General features: G+C 45.4%; 1 protein-coding gene across 1 annotated transcript in view; it reads left to right on the top strand.

Moving 5' to 3' along the window:
• adam17a (ADAM metallopeptidase domain 17a) overlaps positions 1-14,391 on the top strand; it is a 99,995-nt gene that overhangs the window by 32,710 nt on the left and 52,894 nt on the right. Inside the window, exons 2-6 of the mRNA XM_084309608.1 lie at positions 159-294; positions 1,158-1,291; positions 2,608-2,696; positions 3,823-4,003; positions 9,894-10,024. Of these exons, the coding sequence (XP_084165734.1) occupies positions 159-294; positions 1,158-1,291; positions 2,608-2,696; positions 3,823-4,003; positions 9,894-10,024 (671 nt within the window). The remainder of the gene's footprint in view (positions 1-158; positions 295-1,157; positions 1,292-2,607; positions 2,697-3,822; positions 4,004-9,893; positions 10,025-14,391) is intronic.

A 14,391-nucleotide genomic window follows, 5' to 3' on the forward strand; every position in this document is an offset into this window, starting at 1 on the left:
CTTTTGGGGGTGCAGGATTGAACAAAAACCACATACAGCACCTTTCATTCAGACAACACACACCAGACAACCCAACTTGACCTTCGTGATGATGGAATCTCTTGCTCTCTCCCTCGTATTCCTCTTGCCCTTCTATCCCTCTGTGTCCCCCTCTCCAGCAAATCTGAGTTCCATCCTGTCCGATTACGAGGTCCTGTCATTGTCAAACTTCCAACTGCATTCTGTGAGGAAAAAGAGAGAAACCCAGACCCACTCCCACCTGGAGCGCCTGGTCAGCTTCAGAGCCCTGCAGAGGTACAACAACAGCCGCCATTGGTTCATGTACAAGCCAATGTATCTGGTGATTGTCTAGGTGTCACCCCCACCTCTGAAGTACTTATTTGTATTTCATTGGGCAAAGATGTTTCTTTTTAAGAGGGATGTGGGACTTTTTGAGTCGTTAGTAATAGAAAGATAATGGTACTCTTGTCAATTATCTGCATTTATGTTGGGCAGCGGTGGCCTAAAGGTAAGAGAAGTGGGCTTGTGACTGGAAGGTCACTGGTTTGACTCCCCAGACCGGCAGGAACAACTGGGTTGGGGAAGTGAATGAGTAAGATTTCCCCTTCCTCAATGACCAACACTCAAATGCCTTAATCAAGTCACTTAATCCTATTGTTCCAGTGAAGCTGCCCAGTGGACAACAGTAGAAAACTGGTTATACTGGACAGCCCCTGGGTGTGAATGTGTGTGGTTATTAAAGGGAAATGCAATTACCGTCTTCTCCAGAGTCAGACAAGAAGATGGATACTGTGCGTTCAGTAGAAAGCTATATGGCTGCAAACTAGTCTAGTTTAGCACAAATGAATGGAGGCGGATACAGACCACTAGCCTAGCTTAAAACTCCGGGAGAGGTGTTTTGGCCAACAGCTAGGCTAGTGTTTCGTATCCAGTTCCATCTATCTTCTTGTCTGACTCTGGAGCGTGTTCCTTTAATCAAGTCACCTCCCCTAATTGTTCTAGTGAAGCTGCCCAGTGGCCAACAGTAAAAAACTGTGGTTATAATGGGCGCCCCTAGGTGTAAATGTGTGTGATTGTTAAGCATGTCTTGGTCATATGTTATATAGATATGATAAACTACAGTTTGATTTGATCTGTTCCTGTTTCTCTGTTTTTAGAGATTTCAAACTTTACTTGACCACTAACACCGACCTGTTCGCCGAGAACTTCAAGGCAGTGTTTGTCGACAAGCAAGGGAAGGAGAAGAACTATGACATTCAGCTACAGAACTACTTCACTGGACATGTTGTGGGTCAGTCGACAAGATTTCATGGAACCATATATTAACCATCTGTGTTTTTACTACTGAATAGACTGATTCAGTGGAATTGCATTGCTATGTGAATAGCTTGGACAGTTGATTTCCCTGTTGGCATTGTTGCAGTGTTTACTGGTGTTAACAACTGATGGGAAATCAAATGCAGTGTTCTAGAATGCTTGTTTATATGTGTTTTTGTTGTCATGTTGAAACTGGCTATAGGCTGGGTGGTTTGCTTTGTTTAGAGGAGCTTCTGCGCCACCTGCAATAGTTTAATGGTATGCAATGGAGTTTTTGACCACTAGTTGATTAAACTGGCACTATAGCGCACAGTAGGATAAAAGGCTTTCCCTGAAAATAGTTTATCACGTGTTCTTCCAGCATTGCACACAAGGACGCATGAGCATGCGGATGATGTACAACATTGGAGTGAACTGGAGGCATGTAAACATGCCCTTGTGCTTCAAATTGATTGGTCGATACGACTTCCCTCAAAATCGAACAAGCTAACTGCCTGTCAATCAAAGGAGGGAGGACTCATTATAACTTTGAAAATGTACACTGAGGCGCAACCCTCATTTACAGTATTACATAGTCATCATCAATGATCGTCAATCATCAGTTAATATGCAAAGTACAAGAAAGAGAAAACAGAAAAAAATTGTAATAAAAACACAACACACCAGTGCTCTAAATCGACCCATGGACACTCAAATAGCTAAGCATGGGCGGTCAGGTGGCGTGGTAGCGGAGATTGCGTTCGTCACCAACGCCGGAGATGCTGGATTCGCGTGTTCGAATCCAGCACCCGGCATTGTCACCAGCTTGGCTGGCCGTTCACACTAATACAATTGGCAGTATTAGAGGGTGGGAAAGCTGGCGGGTGGGTCCTGGGCGTTGTGGACAGCGACCCCTACAGTTCGGTCGGAGCGCCTGCTCAGCGAGGGTAGGATCTGGAGAGAGGTAGTGCGGCCTCCCACACGTTACACTCTCACAGTGAGAATCTGCGCGGCCAGGCTGGCCTGCCGGCTGGCTGCACATGCGTCGGAGGAAAGCATGTGACAGTCTCCGGTCTCTCGGACCAACAGTAGGGGAAAGTGCGCAACAACCAGGAAGGGTGGGATGGGAGAAAAATTGGAAAAAGAAGGAGGGGGAAAAAGATAATCAAAAAATAAATAAAAAAGATTTGCTAAGCATAACTGCAGGATTTGGCAGAATCTTTCACATGTGGCAACAAGCACCACATTTGGCACAGAAGTTTGTATATATTTTGGAAAGCCATGACTTACGATGTGTCCTTTTGTCTGCAGGAGAGGAGAACTCTCGCGTACAGGCACACATAGACGGAGACGAGTTCTCTGCCCACATTCTGACCGATGAAGCAGAGTACAACATAGAGGTGAGGCGCTACCGTTGTAGCAGCACTACTCGGCTGAATCCAACCAGAGGAGGGATATTATTTACCAGGACAAGACTGCTACTGATGGTAGCAGCATTCTGTTCAGAGAAGTCTGTTCACTCTGCTACCATCTTGATAACGGAGGCTATCAAATCCTGACCCCTGTCTTCTTTGAACAGGAAGTCTTTTGAGTTCTAGAAAAGCGCTATATGACATTACAGGTAAAAAAACGATGCCCTTTAGCTCGGTCTGAGGGCGAGGCACCAAACTGTCTTGGCACATTAAGCAGCTGTTTGACTGAAGGGACAAGGGTAGAACAGCTCCTCCCCTGCAACCTCCTCTCCTTCATCCCAGTGATTTTTACACCTCTTCTGTTCTTCATCACTGCTCCCTGTCTCCTCCTCCCCTCTTTCCTCCCTCCCCCCTCCTACCACACTTCTAATTCCCCCCTCCTCTTCAGCTCATCCACTTCTATTATACTCCTACCTATATCCCCCCCCTTTCTCTCCATCTCTCTATTATTTAATTCAGAGCAAAGCACTGGTAACTACTATGAACATGCCGTGTATAACAGCCTTGGCTTTATGGCAAGAGGTTGGCCGCAAAGGTCATCTATCCATCATTCTATGTTCACAGCCAGCTGGGTGTTTTGGCCTCCGACAGTGACACACATACTAGGTGCCACACACACACACACACACCACTGCCCAACAGCTCTGCCTCCTCCCACAGTGCTGACTGCTGACTCAGCTCTCATCTACGAGAGAAGAGGAGATGATCTCTCTCTCATCCTGAAAATAGTTTGCAGGTCTTGTCACCGTTAGCTTGTTAAATAGGTCAAGAACGGAGCCTCTGAGCATTGTACTGACTAGACTTGCTGGGAAGTACGTGTTCATATTTGCCTTGGTGACTAGTGCAAGTGGGGGAGAAAGGACATTGCTCTGCAACTATATAATCCAACACGTCAGGTTTTGTTTAGGTGAAATGACTACAAGCTAGTATGTTTTTATTTGTGTAACTAGATGTTTTTACACTTCTTTTGAGATGGTCGATTGAACAACATCAAAAGTCTCTCTCTCTCTCTCTCTCTCCCCCCCCCCCCCCCTCTTTCTCTCTGTCTCTCCAGCCCCTGTGGAGGTTTACAGAGTTGTCTCCTGACAGCCGGGTGCTGGTCTATCGCTCTGAGGACATCAGGAACCTGAGCCGAATTGCTTCTCCTAAGGTTTGCGGCTACGTCCACGCGCAGGCCAATGACCTGCTGCCTGATGATGCCAGAGTGAAGTGGGAGGAGCCAAGTCAGGACAAGGGTGAGTGTGTGTCTCTCTTCACTGCAGGAGGGAGATGTGTAGTGTGTGTCTCTTCACTGCAGGAGGGAGATGTGTAGTGTGTGTTTGTGTGTGTGTGTCTCTTCACTGCAGGAGGGAGATGTGTAGTGTGTGTTTGTGTGTGTGTGTCTCTTCACTGCAGGAGGGAAATGTGTAGTGTGTGTCTCTTCACTGCAGGAGGGAGATGTGTAGTGTGTGTTTGTGTGTGTCTCTTCACTGCAGGATGGAGATGTGTAGTGTGTGTGTGTCTCTTCACTGCAGGATGGAGATGTGTAGTGTGTGTGTGTGTCTCTTCACTGCAGGATGGAGATGTGTAGTGTGTGTGTGTGTGTGTCTCTTCACTACAGGAGGGAGATGTGTAGTGTGTGTGTGTGTGTGTGTGTCTCTCTTCACTGCAGGAGGGAGATGTGTAGTGTGTGTGTGTGTGTCTCTCTTCACTGCAGGATGGAGATGTGTAGTGTGTGTGTGTGTGTGTCTCTTCACTACAGGAGGGAGATGTGTAGTGTGTGTGTGTGTGTGTGTGTCTCTCTTCACTGCAGGATGGAGATGTGTAGTGTGTGTGTGTGTGTGTCTCTTCACTACAGGAGGGAGATGTGTAGTGTGTCTCTCTTCACTGCAGGATGGAGGTGTGTGTGTGTGTGTGTCTCCACTGCAGGAGGGAGATGTGTGTGTGTGTGTCTCCACTGCAGGAGGGAGATGTGTGTGTGTGTCTCCACTGCAGGAGGGAGATGTGTGTGTGTGTGTCTCCACTGCAGGAGGGAGATGTGTGTGTGTGTGTCTCCACTGCAGGAGGGAGATGTGTGTGTGTGTGTGTCTCTCTTCACTACAGGAGGGAGATGTGTAGTGTGTGTGTGTCTCTCTTCACTGCAGGAGGGAGATGTGTGTGTGTGTGTGTGTGTGTGTGTGTGTGTGTGTGTGTGTGTCTCTTCACTGCAGGAGGGAGATGTGTAGTGTGTGTGTGTCTCTTCACTGCAGGATGGAGAATGTGTAGTGTGTGTGTGTGTGTCTCTTCACTGCAGGATGGAGATGTGTAGTGTGTGTGTGTGTGTCTCTTCACTGCAGGAGGGAGATGTGTAGTGTGTGTGTGTGTGTCTCTTCACTGCAGGATGGAGATGTGTAGTGTGTGTGTGTCTCTCTTCACTGCAGGAGGGAGATGTGTGTGTGTGTGTGTGTGTGTGTGTGTGTGTGTGTCTTCACTGCAGGAGGGAGATGTGTAGTGTGTGTGTGTCTCTTCACTGCAGGATGGAGAATGTGTAGTGTGTGTGTGTGTGTCTCTTCACTGCAGGAGGGAGATGTGTAGTGTGTGTGTGTGTCTCTTCACTGCAGGAGGGAGATGTGTAGTGTGTGTGTGTGTCTCTTCACTGCAGGAGGGAGATGTGTAGTGTGTGTCTCTTCACTGTGTGTTAAGGACGTAGAACCATGTGTGGTATTGATGCATCGCTGTGCGTGTTGTTAACGATGTTGAAACCCGTAGGAGTGAAATCAAGTATGTACTGTAACAGGCCAGTATGCGTAGGGTTAAAGAGACTAAGGTAAAAGAAAAGAGTAGGAGGATAATGAACATTGAAGGCGGAGAAAATAAAAAAGGAGGTGGATGGTAGGAAGTGAGGGAAGGCAGTACAGTAGGCGGCGGATGATTATGTAACGTTTTAATACAAGCATCTGTATAAACCTAGCCTCTGTTCTGCACATACACACTGTTGACAAGAGGGTACTACGTAAAAACCGAACGCTTTTTTATTCCTTTGCGCTATGGGAGTGACGGTGGTGGTGTGGGGGGGGGGGTCTACCAGTATGTCACCCCATCAGAGAGTCCTATTTAAAAGGCACTTGTTGAAAAAGTGAATGGAGGTAAAGGTCCCGCTGGAGGAGGTATCGGCTCCGGGGTGTTAATGAGGTGGCTATGCGTCGACACTTGTCTCCCACTGCCTGTGAGCAACCGGAGAAGCTCTCACACTCAGCGCCCGGCCCGGCGCCCACACTCCTCTGGAGCTGGCAGCTCTCACACTCAGCGCCCCGCCCGGCGCCCACAGTCCTCTGGAGCTGGCAGCTCTCACACTCACCGCCCCGCCCGGCGCCCACAGTCCTCTGGAGCTGGCAGCTCTCACACTCACCGCCCGGCGCCCACACTCCTCTGGAGCTGGCAGCTCTCACACTCAGCGCCCGGCGCCCACACTCCTCTGGAGCTGGAAGCTCTCACACTCAGCGCCCCGCCCGGCGCCCACACTCCTCTGGAGCTGGCAGCTCTCACACTCACCGCCCGGCGCCCACACTCCTCTGGAGCTGGCAGCTCTCACACTCAGCGCCCGGCGCCCACACTCCTCTGGAGCTGGAAGCTCTCACACTCACCGCCCCGCCCGGCGCCCACACTCCTCTGGAGCTGGAAGCTCTCACACTCACCGCCCCGCCCGGCGCCCACACTCCTCTGGAGCTGGAATCTCTCACACTCACCGCCCGGCCCGGCGCCCACACTCCTCTGGAGCTGGCAGCTCTCACACTCAGCGCCCGGCGCCCACACTCCTCTGGAGCTGGCAGCTCTCACACTCAGCGCCCGGCGCCCACATTCCTCTGGAGCTGGCAGCTCTCATACTCAGCGCCCGGCGCCCACACTCCTCTGGAGCTGGCAGCTCTCACACTCAGCGCCCGGCGCCCACACTCCTCTGGAGCTGCGCTGGTGCAGAGCCACGTTTGTGTTTCAATACTCTCGGAAGACCATTCTTTTTCACTCACTCACTCACTCACTCACTCACTCACTCACTCACTCACTCACTCACTCACTCACTCACTCATGTACACGTGAGCGTGCATGTGATTTGTGAGCGACGCGTACATGTGATTTGTGAGCGTGCATGTGATTTGTGAGCGTACATGTGATTTGTGAGCGTGCATGTGATTTGTGAGCGTACATGTGATTTGTGAGCGTGCATGTGATTTGTGAGCGTGCATGTGATTTGTGAGCGTACGTGTGATTTGTGAGCGTGCATGTGATTTGTGAGCGTACATGTGATTTGTGAGCGTACATGTGATTTGTGAGCGACGCGTACATGTGATTTGTGAGCGTGCATGTGATTTGTGAGCGTACATGTGATTTGTGAGCGTACATGTGATTTGTGAGCGTGCATGTGATTTGTGAACGTACATGTGATTTGTGAGCGACGCGTACATGTGATTTGTGAGCGTACATGTGATTTGTGAGCGTACATGTGATTTGTGAGCGTACATGTGATTTGTGAGCGTACATGTGATTTGTGAGCGTGCATGTGATTTGTGAGCGTACATGTGATTTGTGAGCGTGCATGTGATTTGTGAGCGTGCATGTGATTTGTGAGCGTACATGTGATTTGTGAGCGTGCATGTGATTTGTGAACGTACATGTGATTTGTGAGCGTGCATGTGATTTGTGAGCGTACATGTGAGCACATAGGGGTGAGCGGGAGGTTGGTTGCCGCTCGGAGGCTTTGCAGAGTCACACCCTCCTGTATTCAGAGCACGGGCCGCTCCCATCAGGTAGACGCTACAGGGCTCCAATTAAATACAGGAGAAGACCCTGAATATGTATAGAAACTCTTTCATCTCTCAATTCTATCAGTGAATCTCCTAAACTCAGGTCGTGAGGAGGGTGTGAAAGGAGGGTGTGTTGAACGTATTTTAATGCACGTTTTGTCTGTACTTGTCCATACTATGCACGTTTTGTCTGTACTTGTCCATACTATGCACGTTTTGTCTGTACTTGTCCATACAGACTTTGTCTGTTACTGCACTGTAATTTTATGTATTTCTTATGTGGCAGCCTTTATGTCCAAGACCAACTTTGCTAGGGACAAATAATAATCTTGAATCTTCCAAGTCAAGTCAGATTTATTTATAGCGCACATTTTAAAACAACCCACGTTGACCAAAGTGCTGTACTACAGACCAAGACAGGTAGTAAAGTCACAAGGGATTAAACGGGTAATTAAATTAGAAAGAGCTCAGGCATCAATACACACAATAGTGCATAAGACACAAATCAACAAATGAAAAACAGATCATAGGCACAACACACAATAGCAGGGGGATCCAAAGGCTAGTGAATAAAGGTTTGTTTTGAGACTGGATTTAAAGGGATCAACAGATCTGCTGCAGCAGCAAAGGCAGAGTCATTTAGTTTCCTTTGTTACAAATTGACTCATGTATCTCCCAGGACAGATGCCACTCCTCCTCTGCTGGATGGTGTTGGATGGATTTTCTTAGTGATCGTACAGAATTGTTGAAAATTCTTTAAAATGAAGGCAACACCACAGAACAACTCATTCAGGAGAGCCTTTGTCAATTGACCTATCTCAAATTCTCTTTTCTTGATCCTCCAATCAAAGGATCAACACTTAAAGCAACAGTTGTGATCGGAGGATCAAGAAAAGAGGGCGGGATTAGATTGTTGAAATCTTTACTAAAAAGAGATGTGTTGTTTTGTGGTATTGGAGATCGGAGGGGAAGTAGTCTGTGCTGCAGTTCATTCTGTTCTGAAGAACAGATGCATTGTCTAACCAGTTCACAGGCAAACTAAATAAGTCAATGTTGCCAAATGTGAAAACAAGGGCAATTTACAATGGAGTGCTGACCTAATTTTTTTTTATTTTTTTTTTTTACTACTGTATGCTCTTGTGTTCATGCCTTTACTGTATCTATGCCTATCTGACTCTCCACTGCAGCTGCAACCATAAGATTCGATTATATTCAAATGTATATATGGACTATATATTTGTATATACAACTCTTCGTGTTCACACTTCACTGTTCATTCTGTTTGCACATTACTGCTATTGCACAGCCCTGGTAAATATTCTATCCCACTGTATTGTTATTTTTATTCTAATTAGTGTATATATTTGATCACATTGTGCACAATTGTACAGCCCTGGCCTATTCTATTTTATAATTATATTCTATTGTGCTTCTATTTTAATTTAGTTTATATTCCATTTGATCTTATTCAACCTTCTATTTTGTTCCATCGTAATTGTCTGTCCGTTAATGTCACACCAAAGGGCCAAATCAGATTTCTTGTATGTGTAAACTACTTGGCAATAAAGACCTTTCTGATTCTGATTGTCATCATACAGCACAAGTACAGTATAACAAAAATAAGTTTGGCATTTAACCACTAACCAGAGTGCAAATGTACTGTAACAGTAAAGTGCAATATACAATGTACAGGTTATTAAACTGGAGTATATGTAAAAATGAGTACTACTGAGTAATAATGCTAATCAGATGTGTGTAGAGTGTTATAGTATTAATATGTACAGTGATACAGGTACTGTATAAAGACCCTATGGTAGTAAATCATACTGGCCAACTAGTAAGTAACGGCAGTAATACGGTTTTTCTCTTTTGTTTTTATCAATACAATTCCAATACATTCAACAAGCCTTTTTGACCTGACAATGATGCAAACAAATGTGGATGGAGTGAACTAGAACTTGAGAGCAGTGACCCACTTGATATGGTTAGGGTCAACATTAGAATGCCATATATTCCAATGACAAAATAGAAATTGGTGAAAAGTCAGAATTTTTACTGAATGTAAAGCAGTTTGATTAACCGCGATTTCACAAAGCAATATTGAGAATTCCATACAACAGCCCTAGTCTCTGCATGTGTCATCCTCACACCTCGCCTTGATGCCTAACTGTGGCTTTATGTCCGACACTTGTTATCACAACCACACATGAAGCGCAGGGGGGTATTGCTGTCCTGCCTGTCCGTTAACTAAGCACATTCCTTGTCCTACCCCTAGGTAGGACGGACAGGTGGATACTAGGACAGGTATCTATTTGTATCCCCACCTTGTCCGTGTTGCTTGATGATGACCATGGCTTTTCCCTTGTAGATGTCCACCACAGAGAGAGGAGGGATGCTGACGAGCACAAGAAGAACACCTGTCCCTTGCTACTGGTGGCAGACTACCGCTTCTTCCAACACATGGGCCGCGGAGAGGAAAGCATTACGCTCAACTACCTGGTCTGCCTTTCTATTCTATTTACTACGTTCACACGGTGGCCATTTTGCTCTTACGTCATGCTCAGGTTGGGTCCCGCAGTGGGAAGGAATCCCAACCTGAGCATGACATAAGAGCCTTTTCAATCTTGCGTCTGACCTCTAATTCTGTCGGTTTTATTTGATTTTGCCATGTATTATTTTTGTTCTGTTTTTGTTTTGCCATAGTTTTGTTTCTTCTACCCATGTAAAGCGCCTTTGAGCATCTGGAAAAGCGCTATATAAAATAGATGTATTATTATTATTATTATTATTAAGAGCAAAATGGCCGCCATGTGAATATGGTCAATTACATTACAAACATTGTTGTCCTAGATGGGACATGTATTTGTGTAAATTTACATGCTGTACAACCACTGAACATAATGGAAACATAATATAACCCAGGGTTTGAAATTGACACCAGTCACAGCCAATCCAGTAGATTTGGGCTAGATTTGTAAACCAAGCTTACTTTTACTGCTAAGAAATCATATTTGCTTGTGAAACTCTGAATTCACTGGCAAGTTGCTGCTGATTATTGAACAAGTACAAACCTGTCCAGTCCCACAGCGCTCCTATACTGTATATATAGGCTGCAAAATGTCCAACCTTTGTCAGAGGAAAGCAACAGTTGTGATTGGAGGATCAAGAAAAGAGGGCAGAATTTGAGATAGGTAAATTAGAAAATAAGCTACAACAGACACACTGAGTAATAGGGATATCCCATAGGGCTGGGCCATATATATTTGTATGACATTTGATGGTATAACGGTATATAGTTTTCCAGTGCAAATTACAATGTGATATGACATATTTTTTATGTTTTTATCTTGTAATACAATTGCCATGGTGCTATTTAATTCAAAATATTCTTACTTTGAAATACTGCTGCAAGGAATCTTTTTTATAAACTTAAAAATATACAATAATAATATATTTTTAACAACATGTAACATGTCACGGTGCCCAAATGCGTCCACATTTTTATAGGATTCTATCACATTTGCATAACAATAGCGAATATTACGTACCTTGCGCCGTTTTCATTGAGGTTTTTTACAAATTAACGCTGTTTTATTTGTCCTATATATGCGGATAACATTTAAAATCTTAAATTGTACCATTTTGGTTCCCTTTAGACAACAAACATAATGCTAATGATGCACTTTAATTAAGATAATTAGGTGAGTACTGTACTGAGGTGACGTGACGGCGCAATCATAGTTTAACGCTCCTGTGTTCAGATCGCATTTTCATCACCTTTTACTGACCTGCTGACCTGTGAACTGTGAAAAAAGATCTTGGAAAATGGAGTTCTTTTGTTTGAACCTGTTTTCATCCTTTTAAATCAATGCTGCCATCTACTGTCAACTGGAAGGTAGTGTATAATGTCAGCGTTGCTTTGTCTACCATCTCTTGTCAGGAGCAAACAACATCCCAATTTTATTTGTCTAACAAACAAATATTAATCACAATCACTTGTCACATTAACATTTGTGAGTACATGTGTTTTCAACAAAAATATGACAAATTTAACAACAGCCAGCACTTCATAACATTTTATAAACAATATATAAAACAATATAATAAACATATAACTTAGAACAATATCAACTATTTACAGCACACATACATATTTATAAAAAAAATTCATTCATACACTCACTCATTCATACACTCATTCATCAAAACACCAGTAACACCAGAAACTAGCATCTTCGTCCTCCTCTTCCTCCCACTGGACACAGATGGTGTGGAACCATTTGTGACAGTTGTCACACTGGACCCACGACACCAAACCCTCAGAGTCCACAGGGGGGTTCGTTTTTTTACATCGGCCACACCGCCAGATCCCCAGCTTCTGCCTCTTGGTGGTGTGACCTGCAGTTAAAAAGAAATGTTTTGTGACAGGGTTTGTGACGGGGTTTCTCCCTCAGCCCGTGCTCCTCCATGGTGCTGGTGAGGAGCTTGATCCGTCCTCGGCCCCCTGCTGTTCACCCTGTACATGCTCCCCCTCGGCCGCATCATCGGCCGGCACGGTGTGTCGTTCCACTGCTACGCTGACGACACCCAGTTATATATCCGGATCACACCATCATCACCTTCATCACCCCCCACACTGACCGCTTGCCTGGAGGAGACTAAGGCGTGGATGAACCACAGGTTTCTCCAGGTCAACAGTTCCAAAACACAAGCCATGCTGATCGGTACCCCACACCAGGTCCGGTCAACCACCATCACCACCATCTCCTTCTCCGATCAGGACATTCCCCTTTCCACCCTTGTCACCAACTTGGGCGTGAAAATGGACCCCCACCTCACATATGATACACACATCAAACACCTCTGCAAGACCTCTTTCTTTCACCTCCGAAACATCACTAAACTCCGCCCCTCACTCACCCTGGCAGATTCAGAGAAACTCGTCCACGCTTTTGTTTCCTCCAGGCTGGACTATTGCAATGCACTCCTCATCGGGATCCATAGTAAAAGCATTAAAAAACTGCAAACCATCCAGAATGTCGCTGCTAGGATCCTGATGAGGGTGCGCAAATATGATCACATCACCCCCACCCTCAGATTCCTTCACTGGCTCCCCGTGGAACACAGAATTGAGTACAAGGTGTCCCTCCTCACTCACCAGTGCGTACACGGTGGTGCCCCTGCCTATCTCAAGGAACTCCTCACCCCCCAGTCCTCCTCACGTTCCCTCCGCTCCGGCACAGCCTACCTCCTCAAAGCCCCCAGGACTAAGCTGCACTCCATGGGCGATCGCGCCTTCTGCTCTGCCGCACCCAGACTTTGGAATGCTCTTCCCATCCACCTGAGAGCACCACAATCTGTCGAGGTTTTTAAAAGGGGCCTAAAAACATTTCTTTTTAACAAGGCTTTTGCCTGAATTTTATTTTACTTTTATTTTTACTTCTATTCATTTTACTATTATTTTTATTTTATTTTACTCTTAGGTTCTTCCATTTCACTGGTTGTTAGTCTTTTAATTGTTTTTATTCATTTTAAATTGTTTTATTCATTTAACTTTTGTCTATATCTCCTGTAGCACTCTGAGATTCTCACGAATGGAGAGCGCGGTACAAATTGAATCCATTATTATTATTATTATTGAAGTATTCTTCTATGGCCCCCCTCTTGGCGCAGGCTGCCCTCCCACGGTCAATGGTGTCCGGGATCCGGATCGTGAGGCGATGGTGTTGCCTCTCCCTGAAATTAATCCACCACCCCTGGCCAAGGGATGTTTTTAGGTTCCCTGGGTGGCGGAGGTTATAGATGGCCAGGGCGTGGGCCAGGACCTGCGACCTCGTCAGCGAAAACCCATAACTGGCAGAGTACAAGCAGTACTCCACCAGGGAACTTTCATCTTCAGGGGTAAGATAGGTGCTTCGGCCGATGTTGCAGGCCAGAGACACCTTTCCGCTGAGTCGGTCGATCAGGCTGGACTTAGGGACCTCGAACAACGTGGCTGCCCGCCTCGCACTCCACCTGCCTGCTCTGACCTCTGCGATGGCCTGATCTCTTCCGCATTTGCCGGATATTAGGCATGCTCTGCAAACACACAAAAATATTTTAAACAAGAAAGTAAAATAATATGAACTTTATTATTATTGTACGACTGAGAAGTTTATTTTATTTTATTTATTTAGCACATTATTTAAAAAAAACAGTGCTAGGAGGGAACTTATGTGAGTGATTTATGATGAAATTAAATTAGATTTGAATTGTTTTTTTAATATGGATAAGGAGGTTGTTGACCTCAATGATGAATTTAGAGTGTTCCAGAGTTTAGGACCTCTAAAGCTAATGTTGAATTGATGGCTAGTTGTCCAACAGAAAGGTAAGTGGAGTTTATTGCTATGGTTTGTTGGATATGAGTGAAATTCTGATGAAAAGATGAAGAACAATGGAAGGTATCAAGAAGATCTTGCCTATTGTTAATGAACTTGAATATGAATGAGCATGAAACCAAAATGATTATGCTGAAATATTACCAGACATGCAAACACACACACACAAAACCTTACCTTCACCCAGTTCAGCATGGCAGCCTCACACACACACACACCTCCATTCACCTGTAGAGAAACAAACAAGCACACACAAACCTACCTTGTCTGCTGTGCTGTCTCTGGACTTTATGTCACTCTGTCTGCCAATGCTTCAGATGTTTTTTTATATACAGAGATTGAGAGAGAGAGAGAGAGAGAGAGAGAGAGAGAGAGAGAGAGAGAGAGAGAAAACCAGTTCATTATTTTCCCCGCGACAATTGTTCTCCCTTCGATTATTTTCGCGCGACCTCAGTTCATCACTTCAGACAAACTTAGATCTCTTCTTCC

The sequence above is a fragment of the Notolepis coatsorum genome, assembly GCF_963971535.1.
Source record: "Notolepis coatsorum genome assembly, chromosome: 3".
Classification (NCBI taxonomy): domain Eukaryota; kingdom Metazoa; phylum Chordata; class Actinopteri; order Aulopiformes; family Paralepididae; genus Notolepis; species Notolepis coatsorum.